At 51.0% G+C, this 24,897-nt stretch overlaps 7 protein-coding genes across 7 annotated transcripts in view; 3 read left to right on the top strand and 4 right to left on the bottom strand.

Moving 5' to 3' along the window:
- PpBr36_04995 (uncharacterized protein) overlaps positions 1-397 on the bottom strand; it is a gene marked incomplete at both ends in the record, with an annotated part of 3,211 nt that extends 2,814 nt beyond the window's left edge. The window contains one exon of the mRNA XM_029892153.1: positions 377-397. Within this exon, the coding sequence (XP_029750386.1) occupies positions 377-397 (21 nt within the window). The remainder of the gene's footprint in view (positions 1-376) is intronic.
- A 1,969-nt stretch (positions 398-2,366) lies between these two features.
- On the bottom strand, positions 2,367-2,603 carry PpBr36_04994 (uncharacterized protein; the record flags this gene model as incomplete). Its single annotated transcript, XM_029892152.1, has 1 exon — positions 2,367-2,603. The coding sequence occupies one exon, from the start codon at positions 2,601-2,603 to the stop codon at positions 2,367-2,369; it is 237 nt and encodes a 78-aa protein (XP_029749451.1).
- A 2,425-nt stretch (positions 2,604-5,028) lies between these two features.
- On the top strand, positions 5,029-6,873 carry PpBr36_04993 (uncharacterized protein; the record flags this gene model as incomplete). Its single annotated transcript, XM_029892151.1, has 4 exons — positions 5,029-5,570; positions 5,639-5,823; positions 5,939-6,326; positions 6,444-6,873. 4 exons carry the CDS (start codon positions 5,029-5,031, stop codon positions 6,871-6,873), a joined length of 1,545 nt encoding a protein of 514 aa, XP_029750384.1.
- Positions 6,874-8,363: 1,490 nt separating this feature from the next.
- Positions 8,364-9,221, top strand: PpBr36_04992 (uncharacterized protein; the record flags this gene model as incomplete). Its single annotated transcript, XM_029892150.1, has 2 exons — positions 8,364-8,752; positions 8,873-9,221. The coding sequence occupies 2 exons, from the start codon at positions 8,364-8,366 to the stop codon at positions 9,219-9,221; spliced, it is 738 nt and encodes a 245-aa protein (XP_029750383.1).
- A 672-nt stretch (positions 9,222-9,893) lies between these two features.
- On the bottom strand, positions 9,894-11,774 carry PpBr36_04991 (uncharacterized protein; the record flags this gene model as incomplete). Its single annotated transcript, XM_029892149.1, has 5 exons — positions 9,894-10,358; positions 10,492-10,755; positions 10,841-11,009; positions 11,113-11,444; positions 11,520-11,774. 5 exons carry the CDS (start codon positions 11,772-11,774, stop codon positions 9,894-9,896), a joined length of 1,485 nt encoding a protein of 494 aa, XP_029750382.1.
- Positions 11,775-14,063: 2,289 nt separating this feature from the next.
- PpBr36_04990 (uncharacterized protein) lies at positions 14,064-17,792 on the bottom strand (the record flags this gene model as incomplete). Its single annotated transcript, XM_029892148.1, has 2 exons — positions 14,064-17,539; positions 17,666-17,792. The coding sequence occupies 2 exons, from the start codon at positions 17,790-17,792 to the stop codon at positions 14,064-14,066; spliced, it is 3,603 nt and encodes a 1,200-aa protein (XP_029749447.1).
- Positions 17,793-17,929: 137 nt separating this feature from the next.
- Positions 17,930-18,425, top strand: PpBr36_04989 (uncharacterized protein; the record flags this gene model as incomplete). The annotated part of the gene is made up of 2 exons (XM_029892147.1): positions 17,930-18,038; positions 18,283-18,425. 2 exons carry the CDS (start codon positions 17,930-17,932, stop codon positions 18,423-18,425), a joined length of 252 nt encoding a protein of 83 aa, XP_029750275.1.
- Positions 18,426-24,897: the final 6,472 nt, after the last annotated feature.

The raw sequence follows: 24,897 nt of genomic DNA, 5'->3' as shown, positions 1-24,897 counted from the left end.
AAAAAAAAAAAAAAAAAAACCCAAAGAAACCAACAACAAAGCGATTGGACCGTCTTGGCAGTCTTGTTTTCTCCCTGCGCCTCCTTTCCCCCCAAAAAAAAATCAGGGTGCGGCATGTTCTCCAGATGCAGAATATTGGCCGAATGAGGGTGTGCACCGGCCACGTGGACGCACCGGCAACTTTCCAAGAATTGGTTTTGGGGAGAGGGAGAGGCAGAGAAAAGGAGGGGCGGGAGGGAGAAGCGAGTTTTGTGGTTTTTTTTTTCTTTGGTATGGTGATGGGAAGAGCAGTTGTTTCACTTTCCCCATATGAGCATGCACAGAAAAGGAGACTTTTCCATTCTCTTCAGAAAAGATAGATACGATGCAAGTATACGATTTGCTGCACCGCAGCCATGACGACCGCCAAGCAGGGGTTTCCCAATGCTCTGGATCATTTTCGGGGTCGAAAAGTATTAAACAAAATAAACTCGGCTCAAAACGGACTGTCGCGATGGATGGGACGAGACTGCTGTCCAAGCCATCCCAAGCCATCTTGTCTCCGTCGGAAGATTCGTAGGGCGTAGGGGGTAAAAATCGTGCTTGGCGAATTTTTTGTTTCAACAGTTCTGTTGGGATGAGTCTACACCTGCGAAAGCCCGCCAGTACCGGACAGGATGGAAGCTGAGGTCCGGAAGGGGCTGAAGGGCTGGGCTGAAGCAGTATGGAGAAGCTGTGTACATGTACCCGCATGGTCTGATCGCCTCATGTCTATCTGATTTGGTAATTTTTGTGAAAGCGGCACGACTTCTAGAAACGCTTACAATTTTTTTCTTTTCTTGTCCCTCAGCTCCGGCGATGACTCGTTTCGCCTGCTCGGGTAAATGCTTGCATATAATAATGGATGACCAAATAATGAAAAAATCCGTGAGCTTAAATTGCAGTAGCAGCTAGGTTATGGAGGAGCAAGTTTCGCAAGCTGGCCGAACTCGGCAAGAGACAAGAGAATAGTGGATAATCGGCTTGTCGGTACCTGTCTCTGATGAGATGATAATAACATAGTAGTTACACAAAGGAGGTCGTCTCCTTGCTCCTGCATGCTCACCCTGTAGCGTGCAACAACCCAGCCGAGTTGACTAATAACAAATATTCAATGGGTGGATGATAGACGCGAGAGGGTATCACTTCTTGCAGCACTGTACATTGCCACGTGGTTAAGCATGTTCCAGACCTGACGCCGCAGCAACATCCTTTCTTTGCTTGCTTGACATCCGACGCATCCGGCTGCAGGTAACCTTGCTCATCTCTTGGGCTCGTTGTTTTCTGCAATGAGTCCTGCATGTTAAACGACATGAAAAGTTGCAAAAGTGCAGGCTGGGCGGCAAAGCTACAGGGTGTAACCGGAAGTGCCCCCGCAGAGGCTGAAATGAGGATCTTTGCTATTCTGGTCGGATTAACAATGTGCGTAAACGGAGAAGGGGATTTCGTTTGGGAACGAAACAAATGTTGGGAGAGACAATGGGATGGTGTTTGCCTTAATTTCGACCACTAGCCCAATTAATCTCTTTACCCTGCATTTAGCCGCCAATCGTAGCAGCTTAGCTCGACGAGATATTCATTGGCTTTTCCAAAGTGGCGTTTTTTTTTTTTTGTCTTTTTGTGGCCCACACGGTAAATTTGTGAGATAGAGAGGGGAAAAAAAAAGAACACAATGACACTCGGATTCCATTTCCTCAATGGGCGCCGCAAGTGGCTTGATCAGATTCGGCCAAATGGCGGAGGTGGATGCGACAGGCGCAAGCCTCAGCCGAAAGAAGTTTCTATTCATTGCTTGTCCAACAGAAAAAAAAAAAAATCTTTCGTGCGCCCCGACTCGAAAAAAGAAGCTTTTTGGATTGAAAAGAGCTGGGACCGTTTGATCAAAATCCAAGGCTAGCATTAGGCTACTCTGTAGCCAGGACCGAGTCTATGTTAGTAGTAAAAGAATAATAAAAGGATACCTGCGCGGTCAGGAATTAATTGTCCGGCCTGGTCGATCTTGTCCGCTCGCGTGCTCAAGCGGTGGAGAGGCCCTTCTCGTTTTAGCGGCACTCTGTTGTTGGTGGTCAGCCAACTCTGCTTTCAATATGGAAGCCGATCCCTAGCGCGCGCTGCTCGGGCGGAAGGAAGCCATAGTGCCGACGACGAAACCCGGCACCTGAAGGCGGGAACTGAAAGTGGTAGTGGGCCGGGCAAACGCCATCACGATCTTGACACGAGGAGGCGTCACTGGTTTGTGTGTTGCGCATTCTTATGGCGTCTATTTGATCATTTGATATTCGAACATGGGAGATCCTAGATAGTTCCTGAAAGTCCAAGGGGCAACAGTAGAAAAAAGCAAATGCGAATCAAGAAAAAAAAAAAAAAAGAATAAAGGAATCAGCATAGAGAATACCAAAAAAACCCCCCCAGGTCTGCTTGTATGATTCGCCATACCGAATGGCAGGTCTTGGAATCTTGGTCTTTCTTGGGGCACTGGCTTGGCGCAGATGGCCCTGGTTTAACGTCTGCTCAATTGTGGTGTTGCACCGCGGGACAGGGCCTTCGGACTGTGCATCCAACAAACATCCATGCGGCGCTGACATATTTATCACAGTATTCACTGGTCAACGGGAAACTAATATCCGAAGGGTACATGCAGCAAGCAAGCAGTCAGTATTGGCTACTACCCGACTTTAGTAGCATTATTCGGAGTCCCCTGCTGCGGGGAGCTAACCCATGGCGTCCGTCGTATTTTGTAGCTCAAACGGCCGGGCAGGTGGGTTGTATTTGGAGTACCAGGAGAGCAGAAACGGCACCCCCGGACGTCAATCAATTCCATGTGGCAATTACATTACATGTGGGGTGCTATCAGCAATGGTCGTTGAGGTTGGCTGAGGGCTCCAGAAGTATTGTACTGTAATCATGGTTCAGAGGGGATGAATGATGATGATTGATTGAGGAGGGGTCGTTTCTTCTTGGTTGGTGCTCGCCAAATCTAATGATTAATGGATTTGACAGGCGGGGCGGGAAAGATCTGGACAAGCAGCTGGGCAAGCTGGGCGCTGATTGCCAAAAAGTCTTGAGGATGAGCTTCAATGGGACAAGCAATAGCTGCTGACATTCCAAGAACCATTAACAGTAAGTAAACGCGTTTGACTTGACTGGGGTGTTTTTTTTCCCCCTCTCTCGGTGTGTGCGTCTATAGCGTCAGTGATATTTTAACGCTCAAATCCCAAGACAACAAAAACAACACGAGCTACTTTTATTCCTACCCCGCCCCTCTAGCAGTACGATAGCAGGCATTAAATTTCCACCATGTAGCGGCGGCCGGACAGAAGGGCCGAGAAAGAATTTAGCCTTGGCGTGTGTGTAACCTAGCGAATGCGGTCAGTCCAATACTACCAAACTACAGGAAACAGACAGACAGACAGACAGACAGGCAGGCATACTCAACCCCCACCCCTCCATTCACAAATGAACCAACGAATTTTGCATATTCTCGACCAGCCGCAATCCTGTGTCTGATTAGTAGAGTCGAGCAAAACCCATGCAGATATTATCGGGATATTCTATCGAATTTTGCCATGGGTTGCCCGTCCACTATCTTACCAATGCCCCCCTCCCCTCCATACTCTACGAGCATCGTCCTCTTGGGTTTTCCTTGGATTGGGGGGACTCGTTGAGGGACCACTCACACGCGCCGCACACATGCTTACTTTGTACATGCAGCTCGCGATTCATCTGCAGTATTCTCGACGGAATGTACCCTGGATAAGTTTATCCACCGTCATTGATTGATGGAATGGTCCATGGGCCGCGTGGCAATGCGGTTTTCTGTACTGCTTCTACCTCTTCATTATAATTCTCACGGAGTAGGTTTGATGCCTTCAGTCCCCTATAACGCCGTGTCAAAAAAAAAGAAGAAAAAAAACTCAGAGTAAGTCGAGTCAATGCACAGCACGGCTTTTTTGTTATTAGCCGCGCGAAACAGAGCAGCAGCCCTGACGCCGGCAATCCGTTTCCATCTCATGTTATTGACGCCAACGCCAACGCCAACACCCGCAGCGGTCGACAAAAGGGTCCTTTCCTCCAATCCCATAGCACCAGGAATGGACTGTAGATCCCTTTTGTTTGGGTCGCGCACCCACCGGTATCCACTTCATTATTTTTGTTTCCCCAGACAGACCCCAGTCCAGTGGGAACACGACCACACAACCAACCTTGCTTTAGCTTCCCTTCGTCCATCGACGGGTCGTGAGTGAAGTGTTCAGCACCGGGGTAGTAGGCAGGCATGATAGGTTGAGCCGGACGGTGTGGGTGAGAGTGGGGTCTCATACTCAGTCAGACCCTGCCCCCCCTTCAATCAGGTAGTCAAGGTACCTGAAGGTCACTTACGAAGTAGCTCGGTTGCACCAGACAATTTTGCTTATTGTGCCGTTATGTGGCCCTGCGTTAGTCTAGGTACCTGGGCCGATGGTTTAATTGACTTGGGAGCGAGCGAGAGAGAATGTGAGAGATGCAGGGCAGGGGACGCAAAGTTTCCACTTTCTTAAAGGTGAACCACCCGTCAGTCCCATTCTGGCACTCCCGTCTCACTCGTTCTAGTCCTGCCAAAGTTTCTTTTTTATATCACGACAGCATCCCCGCTCTCCCCCACGGGCTCGCCTTGTTCCGTCTGTCTTCTCTCTTTTTTTTTTTTATTTTTAATTTTTTATTTTTTATTTACTCCCCAATCCCAGACACGATCCGCTTCTCTGCGGCTCTGACTACCATTGTCTTACTGACGACGGACGGGTTCTCAGTCTCGCCTTTCTGTCGCTTGCACCGTTCAGTTCTGTATCACTTTGGAACCGCAAACGCAGCTTCTAACCGGCGAGACAACAAGCGGGAACCGCAGTCGCTCTCTGTTGTACCTTGACTGCGGGCTTTTTCGTCTCGTCTCATCTCCAAAAGTCACGTCACGACACGTTACGCATTGTCACGCATCCGTCGGGTAGAAACAAAAATACAATCGTTGCATCCGTTAACATGGGCAACGCCACCGAGCATTCGGACCAAGAGTCCAGGGACACCAAGCCCGTTCCCAGCTCCAGCCCAAGCGTGCACGCAGAGAAGGATGCCACCCTCGAGAAGCCCCACGACGGCCATGTTGATTACAGGAACGATGATCTGGAGAGCCCTGGGTTCGACGCCGCTGCCACCAAGAAGCTGGTCCGCCGCATCGACTGGCATTTGATCCCCTTCCTGGCCTGCTTGTACCTGCTCTCCTTCCTCGACCGTACCAACATTGGAAACGCGCGTCTAGAGACGCTCGAGAAGGATGTCGGCCTCTCCAACCTCCAGTACAATGATGCATTGGCCATCTTCTTCCCCTTCTACGTCGCCGCCGAGGTGCCCTCCAACATGGCCATGAAGAAATGGAGGCCATCGATCTGGATCCCGTCCATCATGGTTGTTTGGGCCGTCTGCACAACGTTGATGGGCATTGTTCACAGCTATGCTGGCTTGATGGTGTGCCGTGCCGCTCTAGGGATTGCCGAGGGTGGTTTGTTCCCAGGCATCACGTACTAGTAAGTCGCGGCCGCACGACAGACTGCATAGGCGCTATACGTTTACTGACCTGAGACATGGTTTGCAGCATTACCATGTGGTATCGCCGCCACGAATGTGGTCTTCGCATGGCCATCTTCTTCTCTGCTGCTACGGCTGCTGGTGCTTTCGGCGGTCTCTTGGCCCGTGGCATCCTTGAAATGCGCGGTGTCGGCAACCTTTCTGGTTGGCAGTGGATCTTCATCCTTGAGGGTCTCCTGACGCTTGTTGTCGGTAAGTTTCCCTCGTATATACTCAGCCATTTGGCGCTTCCCACATGGGGACAGCCGCCAAGTGATGTCTTATATATATAGACATTTTGGCTAAATATGCTCTCTTTACCTGGCAGCCTTGATCGCCTACAAGGCCATGTACGACTACCCTGACACGGCCAAGTTCCTGTCGCCCGTAGAGAAAGCTGAGGTCGTGAACCGTCTCAAGCTCGACCGCTCCTCGCTGGCGGACGAGTGGGATATGCGCTACTTCTGGGACGCCCTCAAGGACTGGAAGATCTGGGTCCACATGCTCATCACCAACGGCATCTACACCGGCCTGTACTCGTACTCGCTGTTCCTGCCCACCATCGTCAGCGGCCTCGGCTACACGGATCCCAAGCTCGCTCAGCTCATGACTGTGCCGCCCTACATTGTGGCCTGTTTCTTCTGTATTACGGCCGGTTGGCTTGCGGATCGCCTGGGACAGCGTGGTCTGTTCATGATCTTCTTTGAGATGATGGCGTAAGTTTTTTTTTTTTTTTTTTTTATCTCTTTTTGTTCTCTTCTATCTTTGTACCTGGAGATACTATTTGCATACAAATCGAATTTTCACTAACAAAATCCGTCCGTTACCTGCAGCATGGCCGGTCTCGTGATGCTCATCGTCAGCGACTCCAACGCAGTCAAGTACGCCGGCTGCTTCCTCCTGGCGTCGGGCATCTACCCCAACGTGCCGCAGGGAGTTGCGTGGAACGGCAACAACATCGGCGGCTCGCTCAAGCGCGGTGTCGGCATCGCCATGCACGTCGGCTTCGGCAACCTCGGCGGCACCGTCTCGGCCTACCTCTACCTCAAGAAGGACGCACCCCGCTACATCTCTGGCCACAGCGCCCTGCTTGGTCTCCACGCCATGTCCCTGGTGCTGTCGATCCTGATGCACCTGTACCTGCGCCACGAAAACGCGCGCCGCGACAAGACCTACAAGCCTCCGTCCGAGTACACAGAAGACGAGAGGGTTGCGGAAAGGACCAAGGGCGATATGGCAAGTTTCTTCCGCTATACTATCTAATTAGACGCGTTGCAATAGGAGTTGTTATATGGGTGGGTGCATCCTTTATATATGAATGAGACTTATGGGGGGAAAAGATCGCAATACATATGGGATTATCTTGATTTAGTGATGTTTCTTTTTTTTTGACATCATATTTCTTGCCTGCCTTTGTCCGTCTGTGTCCTAGGTCAACCATGCATGTAAATGTTGACTGTGAAGTTGGCATCATGTCCCCTTTACGGATGGATATATCGACTTGCCAACGCCGTAAAGTGGGCAGCTAGTTCACCCTGTCCAAAACTCTTGTTACAGGCTGCCCTTCGCGAAGTGTGTTATTACGAAACAAAGATGTGAGCGTGGTTGACATCGCACAACATACCAAGGTTGGTTGAGGATTGCAATTCGGTGACTGCGCAATCGGATATCTTGGAGGGTAGATATGGGAAGTATAGCATGTTGGATCCCACTCTCCTTACCGAGTTTATTCTGTACTAACCGCTTTGTTAGGTCTCCAAGTCGCTAAAAGTTTTTGAAATATATGGTTCAGCAGAGCTCAGGAGCACGTAGTGAGTGAAGCGAGCCCAAGCACTACGGGCGTAGCATTTCTTGTATCCGTATTCAATATAGACTTGATTACTAGACAAATGCTTGTCTTTGACGAACCCCCCCCCCCCCCCATATATTTGTTGTATGCGTCTTGGGTTTCCCAGTCTTGCGCCATAAAGCTGACATTACAAGTCTGTTTACACATGGCGTCTTTTGTATTAGCCTGCCGATACGAAGCATCCAGTGGCCACCTGTGGTCGCGAACAGGTATAAAAAAATTAAAGATATTTCTGAACGCGACCCCGTCGTTGCCTCGGAAGGCGTCAACGAAGCAGAAGTGGTGCGGCACATATCTGCCTACGATATCCAAATCATTCGAATGGAGACTATGTTGTCGGATGACTTTAAATGTATGTATTTCCCACCCTCTTTGTTTAAACAAAAAAAATCCATGCTAAACTTCCCATCCAGCCGAGGTTCCAGTTTAACCAATGAAGTGAGGCTGAAAACTTCTGCATCCCCAACACAGACAGATATGGATAGCCAAGGCTCGCCTCGGTCACCAAGCATCCCTTATCCAATACACTTTGCTCGCACAGCCCACCCAGCTAATCCATGAACGTTGCGCCTTCTCTCTAGTGCTTACTTGTGACGAGCTGCTTCGTTGCGGGGCCCTTATCTACCTGGCCTTACTGGAATTGCTCGAGAGGGTTAGGCTGAAATTCATCCTGCATGGGCGAGGCACAGCACTTTTCTAGTTGCTGGTAAGGTGTATAAATGGAGATGGAGATCTCCTTTTTATATGGCTCCTTGATGATAATCGGAAAAAAAAAAAAAATTCATTGCTCTCGAAACTTTTGGGCAAAATCCTATCCCGGTTTAGCATAAAGTGGTTGTTTTTGTCCGATTGCCTCCTCTTGTTGAACACAAGGAAAAGAGAGAGAGAAAAAAAAGGAGACAAAATGGAGCAAAACGCACAAAATCCCATCAGGCTTTTGAGCGTTACAAACACTGTCGCCGAGGTAGTCGTGCCGACAGCGGTCCCTACCGTGACGGACATCTGGCTTCCCGAGCGCATCCCCGACAGCCGCTATCCCGACGAGGTCAGGGCCAGGGTCGACTGGCCATATGACGGCACCACCCGCTGGAGTTTGAGGAGCCTCCCCATCAACACCTTCTATATAGGGCATAACCGCACCGACTTTGATGATTTCAACTGGTGGGCCAGCCTGGGGCTCAAGTACTCGGGCGAGGGGGCGACGGTGCTCAACATGGCGTACAGTCATTATATAGGCGGGGCTTACGCAACGAAGGACAAGACGATGACCTGGACCGGGACTACAATGAGTTAGTAAGTTGGAAGGGGGAAAGAAATACCCTTATCTTTTTCTTTTCTTTTCTTTTCTTTTTTTTTTCTCCTCTTCAATCGAACCGTTTATCTGACAACGGGACAACGAACGCCCCCTCACAGCTTCTTCACGGGCGAATGTACATCAACCCCGGAAGCCTCTCTTGCAAGATGCACGGGGAGCTATGGCATCACGGGCATCGTGTACACATCAGTCAGCCCCGGGGGCACAACCGTGACGGTCAGTCCCATAAGCTCCGTGACTCAGTTCCCCACCGCGCCCAGTGTCACCCCCGCGAGGGTCACCGTCACGGCTGCCCCGACGGACTACATCCCGCCGAGCAGGGACGCCGGCGCCCCGTCCACGACGTCCTCATCGTCGGGACGCGGTGCTCCGCATCCGACGCAGCATGTCGCTGCCATCCTCGGCGCGGCGGTGGTGCTCGGCGGAGCGGCTGCGATGGTGGTTTGAGATCGGCGCTGGGGGTAGCCTCTTCTTGCCGGTATTTTGAGTGCGATTATTTCATGCTACCTTGTTGTGCTTTCCAGCTTTGCCCACTCGAGAGACGAAATCTGGCTCGTACAAGATTGGCGTGCGTTCAAGCATAGGCTTGCGGCCGCAGAGTAGAAAATGCACTGCGCTGTTTGTCCAAGTTGGTAATTCTCAAACCCGGACTAGAGACAATAATAATAAATTTCAATGTTGATCAAAATGCGGCCAAATATTAATGTAAATGGAAAGGCAAAAAGGTAAGAAGGTAGGCAAATAAATACCCAAAGAGGGAGGTGAAAAGGGAAAAGGCTCGAGATGAATGTCAATGGCTTCCTATCAAAGTATTTGGGCTCAAAACCTCCGAATATGAAACATACGAAAGTGCAACAGTTCTTTGATCGAGAATACTTGCAGCGTATTCTCGATTGATTTGATCGGATGGATATTTACTCGCAAGTCACGCGACTGAGCAGAAAGAACAACACACATGCCATAACATGGGCTTCCAACGGTCATCATCATTAATCTCATCGCCTCTACATGCACGCTAACCGAGTTCTTTATACACAACGCCGCCTTCGCCCAAAAATGCAGCCCGCCCTCGCCCATAAACACACTCACAACACAGAAAGAAAAGAGACAAAAGTTCTCTTAAATCCTGTTGTCCGACTTGTGCGAGCAAGACTTGGCGTGCGAGGCGTGCTCCTCGACGGCAGCCCAGCGCTGGAACTCCCTCCTAATGGCCCTGGCGTCCCTCTTGGCCGGGCTCGACTTCTTGCGGGGCGGGACGCCGTCGAGGCTGAGGGCCAGGCGGGCGGCCAGGCGACCGGCGGCCTTGGCGTTGACGGTCAGGGCGTCCCAGTTGATGTTCTCGAGGTTGTCGCAGGCCAGGTGGTAGCAGGGGTCGGTCGGGGCGCCGGCGCCGGTGAAGAGGCCGGTGGCGGCGATGCCGCGCTGCAGGAAGCCGTAGTAGTCGCTGTTGGTCTCGAAGGACTCAAACGTCGCATTCTTGCCGTTGGCCGTCAGGTAGTCGGCTATGTACTGCGAGCCGACGGCGCTGCCCTCGAGGAAGTCGGGGTCCTGGTAGACGACGAACTCGGGGAAGGGGGAGCCGATCTGCGTGAGAAAGGTTTCGTGTCAGTCGGGCCTTTTTTTGTGAATCTCTTGATCTCTCTTGATCAAAGGGCCCTCCCTCTCTGGAGGGCAAAAAAAAAAAAAAAAAAAAAAAAAAAAGGCTGGTTCAACATACCATGTCAAAGTTGGCGTAGAAGCGGATCTTGTCGGCCTCCTCCTCGCTCATCTGCGCAGGGGAGGTGTAGAAGTTGGAGCCGATAAGACCAGCCTCCTCAGCGCCCCACCAGATGAAACGAAGCTTGTTCTTGAAGCCGCTGTACTTCTTGACCGAACCCATGATCTCGAGCAGAGCGGTGGTTCCGGAGCCGTCGTCGTTGACACCGGGGCCGGCCTGGACCGAGTCGAGATGGGCGCCGAGAACAACGACGTTGTTGGGGTCCTGAGACGGGTAGGGTAACAGAAGTTAGTAGGGATGCTAGAAAATCCAGCCACAGGGCTTGTCAAGGGCGTCACTATGTACATACTCCTTCCTTGGTCTCCGAGATGATGTTCCACGTCTCGCGGGTCTCAAAGATGGAATCGACCAGGACTGTAACGGTCAGGGACTCGCCAGCAGCGAGGCGCGCTTTCCACGCGGTTCCAACCTCCAAGCTCGTCGTGGCAACCGGCACAAGCAGGCCAATGTTCTCAGCACTGTCAAATGTCGCCATAATGTTAGCAACCAGGTCTAGTCTAGTGAGAGAGACCGAGACAACAAGAGAAAAAAAAAAAAAAAAGAAAAAAAAAAAGAACTAACCCGAGAGTAGCCGAGGACACAGGTGTGCCGGGGGTCTGGTTGTAAAGCACAACAGCGAGGGCACCGTGGGCCTTGGCGAGCTTGAGCTTGTTAGAGATGGCACAGGTTCCGCGCTTCACGAGGGCAATCTTGCCAGTGGCGTCGATGCCGGTCCAGTCGGACTCGAGGCAGCCCGAGCCGGTGGCGTCGTTGACGGGGGTGTCGATCAGCTCCGCAGTGATACCGCCGGCAGGGGTGGGGTGGTTGTAGAGCAGGGTCAGGACGTAGACGTCGGCGCCGTCAGGGCCCGTCAGCTTGATCTCGCGGGTCTGCTCGAACGTGTGGTTGAAGTACTATTGTTGTTGTTTGCCAGTTAGCGGCCCTGTTCAAAAAGAAGAAAAAAAGAAAAGAAAGGAAAAAAAGCTCACCTGCTTGTAAGTGTCCATCTGCTTGTAGAACCGAGTCTGCGCGCGCTCCATGACGTAGTCGCTGGAGGCAGCGTAGCCAGGCAGACCAAAGGCGCGGTTTCCACCATTGTCGCGAGCAATCTTGTTCAGGTGCCACAGGTTGTTCTGTAGCTCCCGGGTCGTGATGTCCGCCTCGACCTTGTCCTCCGTCAGCGGGTCATTGGCAAAGCCGCCGAGCGCAAGAAGCGCAGTGGCGAGAAGGGCCGAAATCTTCATCTTTTGACGGATGTCTTAGTTCCCAAGTTTTGAAGAAAAAGGAATGTTGATATAATAGATACAATAATTGTATCTATTGGAAGCACGCAAGTGAATGGCGCTTCAAGGGGAAACACAGAAGGACTCGACAAGATGGCAGGACGGTCTTGAGCCTGGTGGTCGCGGTGAAGGGAAAGAAGAGGGACTTGAGAAGGCCCGAGAGAACGCGGACCCGAGCCAATTTATGCGAGATATCTGCGCAACTCTATCTTTCTTTTGCCCCCCGTTGAAGAATAACAAATCCCTGCCCACGAATTGATTGCGCAAGGCGGGCGGGTCATACCATCATCGCCCGAGATCCAAAGGGAGAAAGAAGAAGAAGGAAGCCCACACATCCAACTTATCACTCGTTCCTTATTCGATGGCGGGGTCCCGGGGGGTGGTATTGCGGAGAATGGGCTGCTGTCTGCATCCAAGCCGGCCGCCGGCAGCAATGGCAGGCAATATAGACTCAGTGCCCTGCAGAAAGCCAAGCGGTCCAAGCAAGCTTCCCCCCTTCTTTCTCCCACCCAATCGAACTGCAACATTGCTTTTTTTCCCTTTTTTTTTCTCCTTTTCTTTTCTTCCAGAAGTTTTTCCTCGGCCGATGAACGGGAGGCGTTGAGACGGACGACGACTTGTACCTACTGCACCAGGTGTGGAGGCGAATTTTCTTTGATAGCGCATTGGGGGGTTTTCTTGTCCCCTAGCCACCGCCCACTCAGCTTTCGCCCTTCAAGGCAGGTGGTAAAAAGGCACGTTCGGTTTTCCCCGAACCAGACCACAGTCCGTCCCGCAAAGCTGCCAAGACACTTGCAATTCTCCAATCCGGAGCGGGGAAAGGTTCAATTCATAGCAACTGTTGGAGAAAGGACTCACTTTCAGACATGGGGGCCCTGGAGTGGGGTACAAAACAAGTGCAGCAAAAACAGGAGCACAGAGAAGAGTAAAAGATTGAATTGCAACTAGGGGTCTTGGCAATTCTCTCCAGCTTCCCTTTGGAGCAAGTGATAACAAAAGAAGCGGAGCCACGGAAGCGAACTAACCAATTGCATGGGTACCCTAAATTTCATTTCAATGTCCTATCCAACCACGAAAATACTCCTTACCAACTCGCCTGTAAACTTTTAGTCGCTTCCGAGCCGGTTCACCAGAGGAAGCGGCATACGTACCCGGCACCAAAACGCCGTGGCGTTGGCATAGTTCCATTCCGCCCATGACTGTGTGATGCAAACCACCCAAGCGAAGACCAAGCAAGCCAAGGGAGAGAAAGAGAAGTTTCAAAGAACGCGCACATCACCGTTAAAACGCCAAACTCAATTGCCTTTTTTATTCTTTTTTTATTCTTTCTTTTTTTTTACAAAGCCTGTAAAAAATGGTTTCACAGCCGCCAATTGCAGTTATCCATTGCAGCAAAACCACCAAAATCATGTGTGTGTATAGCTCAATATGTAAAGTATCAGTTCTCATTTGTTTCAGGACATTATCCAACATGTATCCTCAACATGGAAAGCTAAACCGACATTCTGATCTTAGGAAGGCGGTCGTCGATGGAAAGATAGGAAAGAAGCATGGTTCCATAAAAGAAAAGAAAAGAAAAGGACAAAAAGCAAGAAAGGAAATTAGGCTTTTGAACTCAGGAGTTTTCCGCCCATAACTTTGATCATAAACGCCGGTCCTGGTAACATTGTAAAGTTTGTTTCGACCGAGACCACAAGAGTAAAGAACAAACCATACCACGTGGCCATACGACTCCATTGATAATATGGCTTGAAAGTTCAAGCTGGAGAGAAGAGTAACGTAAATACTTGCAAACAAAACAAAAAAACACAGCGGGGAAAATTCGTGTCGTAATCTGCGTAAATACCTCCGGGGAAAATATTGTGGTTTTTGTACATTGAGATAAGCCACAGGGAGCAGAGATCAATGGAGTGATGAACAAGGAAAATTTGGCAAAGGAAAACTCGAGGACCAAGAACTCGGAGAAGCCACCAGGAATCGTCAATAACTCTGGGTATCGTTGAACTCATAAAAGGAAAAGAAAAAGCGGTCGTGGTTCGTGACAAGCGAGTGACGCATGCAAAACAATCATCAGGAACAGGAAATATGCTGCAACTTCGGCTAGCTGTCTCTGATAAGAGCGTGCAAATAAATTTTTGCAACTGAAGAATGCAGCTCGCATAGTGAAGGCAGAAAATATAATTCTCAAAAGAACCCCGCAGGATCGAGCATTCTTTGCGTCCAGTTAGATGTCCAGATGGGCTGCAAGGCCTAATCGCAGGCTACGATGGACCTCTCCGCCCGAGCACGCATGTGGTTGGCGTGCTGGTCGAGGCAGTTGGCCATGAGGTGGGTAATAGGCCACGCGCCGCCTTTACTAAGCATGAAGGCGGTGACGTGCAAGATCTTGGCCGCGTAGCCGACCTGCTCGCCCATTCGCAGCGGGAAGCCACTGTTGGGGTTGCCGCCAGCAGCCTCCAGGTTCATCTTGATCTCAGCCCCGTTCAGAACGTCTTGGATTTTGCCCAGGAGCTTGACATCTTCGTCTTCGAGCAGCATTATGGCAGGAACCTGCCCAAGGTCGACCTCTTCCTCGCCCAGAATGCCAAGGTACCGGCCAACGCGGTCCTGCAATGTTGCTACCCACTCGGCCAACACTTGGGAACAGTCCAGCGCACACATTGCCGACTGGAGTGGTAGCTCTCGACTTGTAAAGTCGGCAAATGTGACCCCTAACTTGTCCGACATGGAGAGCGAGTCTGCCGCGTAAAAGGCAGCCTTGCGCAGGTGTTTCTCCCGCCTCGAGGTTGCATGCTGTAGACCTTGCTGACCCTGCACCGGACCCTTGGGATTGGCAGCTGATGAGAACTGAGCGCCACCGGCAAACTCTGGAGATGACGACTGTGTTGTTGGCGAATCAACGAAGCCAGAACTGCCACCCGAGATATCGGATTGTTCCGTGACAGCAGACTCGGAGTTTGAGCCAGGTGAGTGTTCAGCATGTTGAATAATTTCACTGCCGCGAGAGAGTTCTTTGTCGAGACCCTCCCAGTCGCGCTCCCAAAACTTTTCCTTGGTCCTCGACATGTTGACAAAGAGACGGACGTAAGCCAGGTCAAGGAGCGGGATGGCGTCTGCGGATAACGGGCCAGCCCCGTACGGATTAGGCCTCTCGAGGCTGTGTTGGGGATTGCTAGCCCAGGCGGCTTGCCAGGCCCTCAGCGCGGGCTCGATGTGGCGGTGCATTTTTTCCGTATCCTCGTTCGTCCACACCTTGTTGTGGTGGCGTTGGCGGGTTTCCCAAATGTAGTTGTGTAGTGCATCAATGAGAATTAGGCAACCAAACGTACTGGGTTTCAATTGGCTCGGCGGGAGCTCCCCGGGGTTGAGCGTAGAACCGAACGGCCTATGCCCGCCCTCATGGGCTGGCGGCTGTTGCTGGTGCTCCTGCCTCGCCTTAGCCTGCAAAAGTTCTCCCAGAGCATCATGGAACCTCATCCGGTTGTGGTTGGCGGCTGCAACTCCACCCTTTGCGTTGAAGGCCGCTGCGGTCTCGGCGGCAAAAAACTCCTCGTCGCATGGGAGGTCAAGTAGCACCTCCGAGTTGGTCAAGGCCGGCGTGTGGTTGTATGCATTCACCAGCATGCTTGACAGAATGAATATCACATACAGTGTCCTCTTCTTTTCCTCCATTGACTTCCATGTAAGCCACTCCACCAAGTCTTCCGTCTTCCCGCTCTCGTCCTCGATGCCTTCCATTCTTGTGTCATTATTCCTGGGCTCCACCCTGATAGGCTTGGGAAGCTCAGCGCCTTGGGCGAGACTGACCAGCGCGGCAACGTGAGTGGAAGCAATGTTGCCTGACCGCTTGTCACCGCAGTTGAAACCGTAAATCACGTTGATTAGCATGGCCTGCACGAGCCACAGAGGAGTTTCAACCGTCGAGTCCGCCGACTGAGTATTCGCTTCAGGTAGCAGCCTCCTGAAGTCCGCTTTTCGAACCGTAGCCTTCCTCCTCTCGTCAAGATATAACTGTATCATCTTTTTAGCCATCTCAAACAGACTTGCCGACTGTGCGTGTTCCGTCTCGTAGAGCGCACCGATCGCCGCCATCGACATCAGCAAACACCCAGGGCCACCTAATTGACCTTGGGCGGACCGGCTGCCGCTGGTGGCGTCGGCTGTCTTGGGGAACTCGAAGGAAAGCGTCGGGACATGGAGGAAAGGTAGATGCGGGTGAAAGTAGCGGATGTACGCGGCGACGTAACGTTGGAGGTCTTGGGTGCTCGGTAGCTTCTCGGGGTCTGCGGCCGATGGGGCTTTGCTCGAGGCGTAGGAATACCGACTTCCACCGAGGAGCGAGTGCTGCGAAGCCCCACAGGACAAGGCACCTAGGATGGCGTTTCTGGTGGAATCAGTGATTGTTGAGACGGGTGAGGTTCCATGATTATTTGTAATACCATTCATCGAGGACGGAGTCTCGGGTCCAGCACCAAAGTTAAGTGCGTGGCTCATATTTTGTCCACCCAGGCCCGACATGAGCGCCGGGCTCAGGGAGTTGAGAGAGGGAGGCGGTGTCGAGAAGTACTGCTCGCCCGCACCGTTTTTCTGTAGAGTCGGAGGTTGAGGCGAAACGCCACCAGTGAGCATGTCTGTAAACACTGGGTTATGCAGCTCCAAGCCAAAAGGGTTGGTCATCTGGGCAGGGCCCATAATTGCCGGCTGGTAGAAGGTTGTTGCAGCCACTGAGGTTACAACAGGGTGCTGGTTCGAGCCATCGAGCATTATGTCACTCAGTCCGCTCTGGCTTGTGGTGCTGATGGCGGATGGAGAGGAGCCGTCCACGGCGTGCTCGTTCGCGTTGCTGAAAGATAACTGGTGATCGAATGTGCCAAACCACTCCGTCGCAGCGTCATCCATGCGGTGGTGGTTCCCGCTCATATCTGGTATGCCATGTCCAAATGGAGACATTGGGTCCATCGCCATGGACGGTGGAGAGTCGTTGTAATGAAGAGCATTTGGGTTGATGGTTGAGCCTTGTCCAAACATTTGAATGCTCTCAAAGTCAAACTCGCCGAATCCAGGAGCCGCGATGGGAGGTGCTGTTCTCAAGCCTCCACCATAAGGATCGAATCCGGCCATGGCGTGCGTGTCCAGCTTCGGCAGGCCGTGTGCCATCCCGCGCTGCCCCATGGTAGCAGCCATACTGGCGTAGGTGTGTTCCATGGCATGGTGAGGCAGACCCACTAGGCTCGGGTGCCGACTGTGGTGGTTTGGCGGCAGTCCCCTGGCAACATTCGCATTGGCAGCTGCAATCATGGACATGTGCGCGCCGTCGACATGACTAATTGTGTTGGCCCTTGGGCGCATGGTAGAAGGGCCTCCCACCCCCGAAACTGTGCTGCTGGCAATGCTGTTCTTGCGGGCTCTGCTCCCGGGGGCGACAACGCCGCTGGCACTTTCACGACGATTGCGGGGCCGCGAGGCGGGAGTGGTGGTCTGGTGGAGTTTCTGCTGATGACGCAGCAGGAGATCTCTTCTCGCAAAGCATCGAGCACATTCGGGGCACTCAAACGGTTTCTCCTTTGTATGGGAGCGCTCGTGGCGCTTGAGATGCTCGAGGCGAGCGAAGCACCTTGAGCATGTCGTACAGACGTGCGGTCGAGGCTTATCAGTCTTGGGAGGCGGGAAATTGGCAGAGGCTGCAGGGGCAGGTTGTTTGGTGTTGACGGTAATCGACGAGGCTGCTACATTCATTTTTCGCAATGTTAGTTGACAGGTTGGATCAAAGGGCTATGCGCACCAATTGCATGGCCATGCCTGGAGGGATCCTCAAAAGCAACTTAGACCAGCGCGGAAAAGCCATTGCGTACCAGGTTCCTCGCTGTTTGCCGTTGCGGGAGCAGCAACGCCGTCGGCGACTGTCGCAGACGGCGATGTTAATTCGGCCATTGCAACAGTAGAATCCACTGAAGGGGCTGTATCGATCGAAGCAGTCATGGTGTTGTCGTGAGAGTGTTCGAGCTTCCCCGCAGTGATGTTTCGGCGCAGCTCGATATGGGGGTTATTGTCGTGCCGCTTGACCAAGACAGCGAGAGACAGCCTTGGGGAGCACAGGGAGGTGGGAGATATTTCCGATGGGCGACACAGAACAGATGCTGCGAGACGAGGAGAAATCGAAGGAGGCGGCTCTGCTGCCAGGGAAGAGGAGGGAAAAGAGAGGAGACGAGGTCGATGTTGTCAGCTGTATCATGCTATCCCCGCATTAGAGCTTCGAATGTGATTGGGGCGAGGTTGACCTTTGCGTTGGGATGATAAACAAAAGGTAGGGTTAGAAAGAAAGAATGAAAACAAAATAAGACCTAGCGACAAATCCAACCTGCGTCTCCGTGATGTGAATTGGTCGATCAAGTTTGCAAGTGTTGGTAGGTACGCAAAGGTCGGGTAGGTCGAGAAAGAAGCGGGAGAGGTATTGACCCAATAGTCTAAACTGAAGGTACCCTCAGAGGATGGCGGACGGCGGTTGGAGGGACCTCGCAGACCTTCACACCAGATGCTACTTTACAAGCACACCACAGACATCCTGGGGGTTTGGCAGGGCAGGGCAGGGCAGACAGGCATCGAGGCAGGTAAGGAAAGCAGGCCGACGGGGAACTACCTGGTCCGTCCGCAAACAAGGATAGGGGTCTGATTGACGGTACTGGCTCGCACTGATGTTGACCCACGCGTGGAGCTTGTTATGGATCAGACCCATTCAATGGACTGGAGAAAACGACCGGGGGGCCCAGCGAAGCAATCCTTGACACAATTTACCGTACTGTATGAACCAAGCAAAAGATACTTTGCAGCTCGAAAAGAGCAAGTGTGAGTGGATTTCGTTCCGCAGGGTTCAGAGGCAAAAGTTGCCAGGAACATTGCCACAGTGCGCGATGTGGGAACCCAGCGTTGCATCGCACACAACCAAACGTCTGCCAGCCACTGGCAGTTGCAGCGAGCAAGCTTGGCCATGACAAGGGACCCGGGGTCCAATGGTGGGTCCGAGCAAGGGTCTTGCAATAACAGCGGCTTTTTTTTACTGGCACTTTGGTTAACTGTAGACCTTGTGTCTGCAGTGTGCTGTGCAGTATTTAGCGAATGCCTACTCCGAGCCTAGCCTGGTCTACATTTACTGTACCGTATAGTAGTACCACTAGCACAATTGGACGTGCCAGTAATAGCGGCCGACAAGGGCGCTATAGTTGTCAGGGTCCCCTGGGCTAGCGTTGCAGCTTTGCTGAAGATGACGGGACCCACCTGCCCGGCGAGACGCTGGCTGTGGCGTCCGCCCTTGTTGGGGGAAAGTATCGGCGAAACAAGATGGGAAAGATGCATGGATGTAGCTTGTAACATTCTACTTTACGGTAATATTGCTCATCAGCTTCGGATTTAATACTGCTGTCTCGTACAGTAGTACTGTACAGTAGTATTGACGGTTGCTACCTAGTAAGTAATTAATAGGCATTTGAACTTTAAAATATAGATGTCATTTGAAATCCAAAGGAGTTTGTGTAGCTGTCCTCCTGACGCAATTTTCCAAAAGTACCTCTATCCAAATTACTCGCCAATTGAAACAGGGTTAGGATCGCTATACCAGGCGGTACCTATAGTCCTATAGTAATTAGCTGCACGCCATAGACAAAGCCGCAGCCAATGTCAAATTCAGTCTAGAGTTACTCCCACGCGGAGAATATGTCAATTGTGCAGCCCCAATGTGACAGCCCAACCAGCAGATTGACTTCTTTCGCCGTCTACCAATTGCAATTTTTGGAACCGGATGTCTTTGAATTTTAATTTACCAATACTCTGAGGATGCGTGGGAAATGAAATGTGAGGAGAAAAAAAAAAAAAAAAAAAAAAAAAAAACCACAGGTGGCCTCAGACCAGCGAACAGGGCCTTCGCAACAACCTCCCTATTGCGTCAAGTGTTAACCACATCATCTGTGCATGTCGTCAGTCTCAGCCTCCGATCTTCGCTTTGTGTTTCCTAGCGGCGGTCGAGACCGATCCCAGACCCACGGGCGCTCGCGTCTGCGTTTTCTCACACAACTAAACCTGCTAATGCGTGGCACGTCAAGAAGAGAGAAAACTAAAAAGAAAAGCCGCTGCCCCCAGGGCTCTCAACGGGTTGTGGATTTGACAAAAAAAAAAAACGGCTCTACAGCGATCGTCGAAAACAAGCTCTCGGCTTTCACGACAATCATTTGTCAACCCATCTCCAGGATTTGCAGACAGGGCCCGGGGATCAGATTATGTTCGTCTTCCTCTACAAGCCGTGAGATGTGACAAAATTGCAAGACCAGTTAGGCAGATAGACCTGCCACCTTCATCGGCATCATGAAATTTGCGTTACAATCCGCTCTCCCTCGCCCACCGCCAAGAGACCTTTCGCGGCCTGGTGCAGCGAACTGCAGAAGAAAGGCTGCAGTTTTTGTCAATATCGTCTACCTGCAGACCCTGGTTCATCCGTACAAAGAACGCACAGTGTGTGTGCCGGCCCCCCTGCTCGCTGGTCATCTGGTGTTGGATGAAGCATAATCGGGCAAGAAGGCATGCAGTCCGTTGTATCCATGTCTGCTAAAAAAGTTAATCCTACCACATGGCACCTACAGCTTACTGTATGTACGTGGTACGAAGCAATCAGCTACAGGAGAGACAAAGCTTTTTGTTTACAATGAGCTGTGATTACCACGTCTTACTACTATCTGACCAAAGGTTACCACCTAAAGCCTTTGTCCGAAAGAGCTTGCCCGACCCCATCTTGTGGCTGTGGTGCGGCGTCATCATCGTCTGTTGTTGACTTACTACTTGACTAGTGCCCAATTTGGTATACGACGCGTGGGTTGGCTCGCTCACCGTGGTGAGGAAAGCTACGAACTTTTTAACGTAGCTTCAATAGCTTTCCTCTGCACGAGATGCGATTTGTCCAGAATGGGATACTGCATTGCTGACCGATGTATTACATAGATGTTTATCCTTTTCTGAGCGACAAGGGTCCATCTATTGTCTCGAGGGCCATCTGATCCGACGCTCTTCTCGAAATTTACAACGTACCTCGATACACGGACATAAACAATCCGGTCAGATGGACCAGTTGAACTTGTCCTGGATGTCCTCAGTGGAGTGAGGCTGTGTATAATTAATGGAGGTTGTTGGTCTTTTGATCCTTCCCGGATCCTGGAGCCCCTGCCTGCCAGCGATGCTGCCTGTGCGCGGTGTGGGATTAGCCCTTGCAGACCTTTATTCAGGGTTTAGGCCTGTTTGGATGTTGGGTCTTGACCTGGGGAAGCCAGGCTTGTTTCAGAGTCGTGCGTGTATGGATGGGGTCCCCGCGTCGCGTTTTCGCAGGCGGGCGCCTGCGTTTCTGTTATTTGTGTATTATGGCTTTTTTTTGGGGTTCCCTGCATCATCGAAAAAGCCTTCAATGCCGATGTGCTGCCGAAATGGCAACTGTTATCCGGCTCGACGAAAAATCATCTCCCAGAAAAAGGGAAAAGGCCGCCAAGGTTGACTCGCAGCCTCTAGCTGCTCATGTGTAGAAGTTTCCTCTGGCCTAATACCAAGACAAACTTCGTATGAAGCACGGCTGTGTGAACTAACTTTTGTTGGGCAAACATGTCAATCGTGACTAGTGTGGTCCAGTTTACAGTAGCGTGTTGCTTAATCGTGGAGTAGCGATCCGTCAATTTCTTACTATACTGTAGTACTGACCGTTAACCGTATAGTATACCATACTACTGTAAGTCAGTAATACTCCGTAGTACTACCGTATGTAGTTTTTGTGCACGGCAGAGCTTCGCAGCGCCAGGCATGTCCATGTCTGCTGCTATTTTTAAAGTCGAAACAGCGCGAAGGGCGAAGGTCTCATGCGCCGCGTCCACATTCCTAAACTGTCACATTTCTCGGCGGCCTGGGCAAACAGCCACACGCCATCCACCGAGTATTCGCTTTGAATGCATTAGGCGCCACGCCTTTGTTTTTCTTTGGTCGGTTTTTTTTTTTTTTTTNNAAAAAAAAAAAAAAAAAAAAAAAAAAAAAAAAAAAAAAAGTACTGCCGGCTTGCAAGGTAGGAGTCGACAAGTGGAACGCAGCTAGCGGGGAGTTCCCACCAGTCTTGCAGCCGGAACGACCGGAAGAGGTCCTTCGCAACTGTATTGTTACGGGTTGTGGTTCGCTCGGTTATGTACGCAGTATATACTACGTAGCAGGAACGTAGGAACCATCGAGGGAACCGACTTTCCACAGGGGCTTGTTGGGAGCTTGGAGGAAATCTCGGCCGATGGAGTACCGATAACCGGCCGGCTGACGAGTCGAGCACGCCGTTACCCAGCATAATGCCAGTACCACAAGAGATCATATCACATCCGTAGCTATTCGCCGTGACGGGAAATTCCCTGGCGGTGGCGACGGGGCAAATGGCAAATGGCAAATGTTGAATCTAAGCGACCCAATTGGTACACTAACCTTTCTCAGCCCGATCTCTTCTCTAAGCTTTTACCACGTTAGGAATTATCTCTTTAGGCTTCCAAAACACCTCATTTAATGAAGGAAAAAGGGTAAACAACGGGCTAGGCTATTATCAAAGACCGGCCACCCTGGAACTAGATTTCGCATCAGTTGGACGGGGAAAAGCCGTTCGCGGCCACCCCACACCACCATTTTACAGGTTATTATTCCTACCGACAGACGATGACAGGAGGCGTTTTTTTTTTTTTTTTTTTTTTTTTTTTCCCAAGGTCAAGTGGTCAGGTTTGATGTTTTCGCTTGGTATAGTGTTTCGTTTGCCAACCTCGTCTTTACGCCCCTGGCTCCTGCAGCAAAGCCACTTACGCATAATTACGCATAATTATAACTGTCTGTCAATGGTTACCACCGCACTGACAATGACCTCGGCTGGTTTTGTCGTATAGTGCGGCTTTGAAGACGCGCAAGGATGGGATAGAAAAGCGCCAGACCAATTAGCCGCCAGGCGAATCGGAGATATCGAAGAATTGACTCGACTCTCCGACGAGGCTCTGAGTGACATGCAACCGATTATCAATTAGCGCTTGAACGGGTTCATGCCCAGATGCATAATCTTTCCCGAGCCAGACGCCAGGTTGGCAAACGGGTCACTGCCAACAACGAACGTGCAGGAAACGGTGCAGTACGAGTGCAGGCATTGTCTGTCATACAATCAACCGGCTACATGACTTTCCGGGTTTCTCTGCCGTTCCTTACTCAAGCTTGGTCATTGTTTGTTTAGCTGATAACCTACAATACGTGCCTACCCCTGAAGGACATCATAATATCTATAAATGTTAGTCCCAAAGTACTCCCAAGTCATTAACAATCGGCGAACGAGAATGACTCTACCGTTCCTCTCCATCAATGAATAAGCCAACGAAACCAATCTCCTTGGATTTTTGTTTTTGTTTTCCGCCTTTCGGACTGTGCTGACCTCTAGACCCCGGCGATAGAACGGGTTGTGGGGTGGGCGGGTATCGCAGATCCCAAGTTGCGGCCTTTTTTTTTTCTTTCCCTCCCCCTTGTTCGTCCAATCGAGTCAGCTTCAAAATGATTGATAATCCGCCCGAAGGAATTCCCACCAAGAACCGGCCCAGAGTGTTCAACTCGCTGCTCCAGCAGACCCTTTTCTTTAGCTCTAAACCAGATCAGGCGAAGATGGGAAGAGAAAAAAAATAGCAAGGGTAGAAAACAAAATATATAAATAAAAAAAAAGAAGCAAATAAACGGCCCCCAATCGTACGAGAAGCTGACTACAGCACAGTGACAACCAAAATTGGGTTACTTCCTCGTACCCGAGCCCGCATTTCTCCAGATTGGCTTGGCCCTCTTTTGCCCTCACTTCTCCAACTTTTCCTCTACTTCTCCAAAATTGCCTCCCAATCCAAAATTAACCCGACATTATAGTTCTAGGAGTGATTCGGTCTGTGTGTATCGTAAGGGCTGGCATCCATGGGATGTACATTATGCAAGGCATAGTATTGGGTTTCGTCCCTGGCCTCTTCTTTTTGGGCTCGGCAGGGCAGTAATTAGATGTATTTCCTGGATTGCACAAAGTACTGTAGTATTGTAGAACATATGAAGTAGGTACCCAACAAATAGCTAGGTATACCATACTTTGCATACCTACTGCCTGTTTCGCGTATTAATCTTTGCGCACTGTGGCAGATCGCAGGTCCCAGATCTCCTTGAGACAGCAAATCATTTGAGAACTAATAACGTGATTACATTCTATCTACACTATAGTACTGTACAATTTTATACGTCGACCGCGTTTTGCACTTTTCGCAAACGCGGAGACTCTTTTTTTTTTTTTGTTTTCGACTTACCATGTACTTACTTCTAAACCCCAGTCCTGCATCGTCATCGGTGACGCCAAGTCGATATGCTCTCTAAATGTACCTACGTGGCAGACGTTTACCACCAGAACAACCCTCCAAGCGGCGTGGTAAAGTTGATCAGCTGCTCGAAGTTTTTGCGGGACCCGGGGAGGAAGCTCCCTTGCTCTCCCTGTTCTCTGCTGCAGGATACATCGCATCCATCCCCACCACACATCTCAATAGGGCCTCACCCCTACCTTAGAACGCACGTTCCACATCTGCACATTGGCATCCACTTTGATCATTGTTAGTTAAGGACAGGCCTGAATGATTGGTTGTGTGTTCTTGGGTATTACTGTATGCGATGCACTCAGGTTACGACGGACCCTGGAACCTTGAGCATCTGCCACCGTATAACCCAATCATGCTGTTCGAGTCCACCTCACACGCTGGACGGTTCCTGCTTGAGCTATACTGATTCCGGACTACTGCACAGAAAAGTACCTCGTCAGCATGGCCGGGGAAGGGCAGGATTCCATGACTGCAGCCGGGAACCAAAAGAGATGTCAACAAGTCGATAATCTTTCTGATCTATTCACGGTAAACATGTGCGTTTTGTCGAGAACGGAGAGAACAAGAGACAAAAAAAAAAGTCAAAGGCCTTGCTTTCCTTGCAACCTGGGAAATTCGATGAACCGCCGATCTTGGAACTTTTATTTCAGCCACATCGAAACCAGAAACCT

Source organism: Pyricularia pennisetigena, chromosome 6 (assembly GCF_004337985.1).
Source record: "Pyricularia pennisetigena strain Br36 chromosome 6, whole genome shotgun sequence".
Lineage (NCBI taxonomy): Eukaryota > Fungi > Ascomycota > Sordariomycetes > Magnaporthales > Pyriculariaceae > Pyricularia > Pyricularia pennisetigena.
This window is presented reverse-complemented; position numbering and strand designations above follow the sequence as displayed.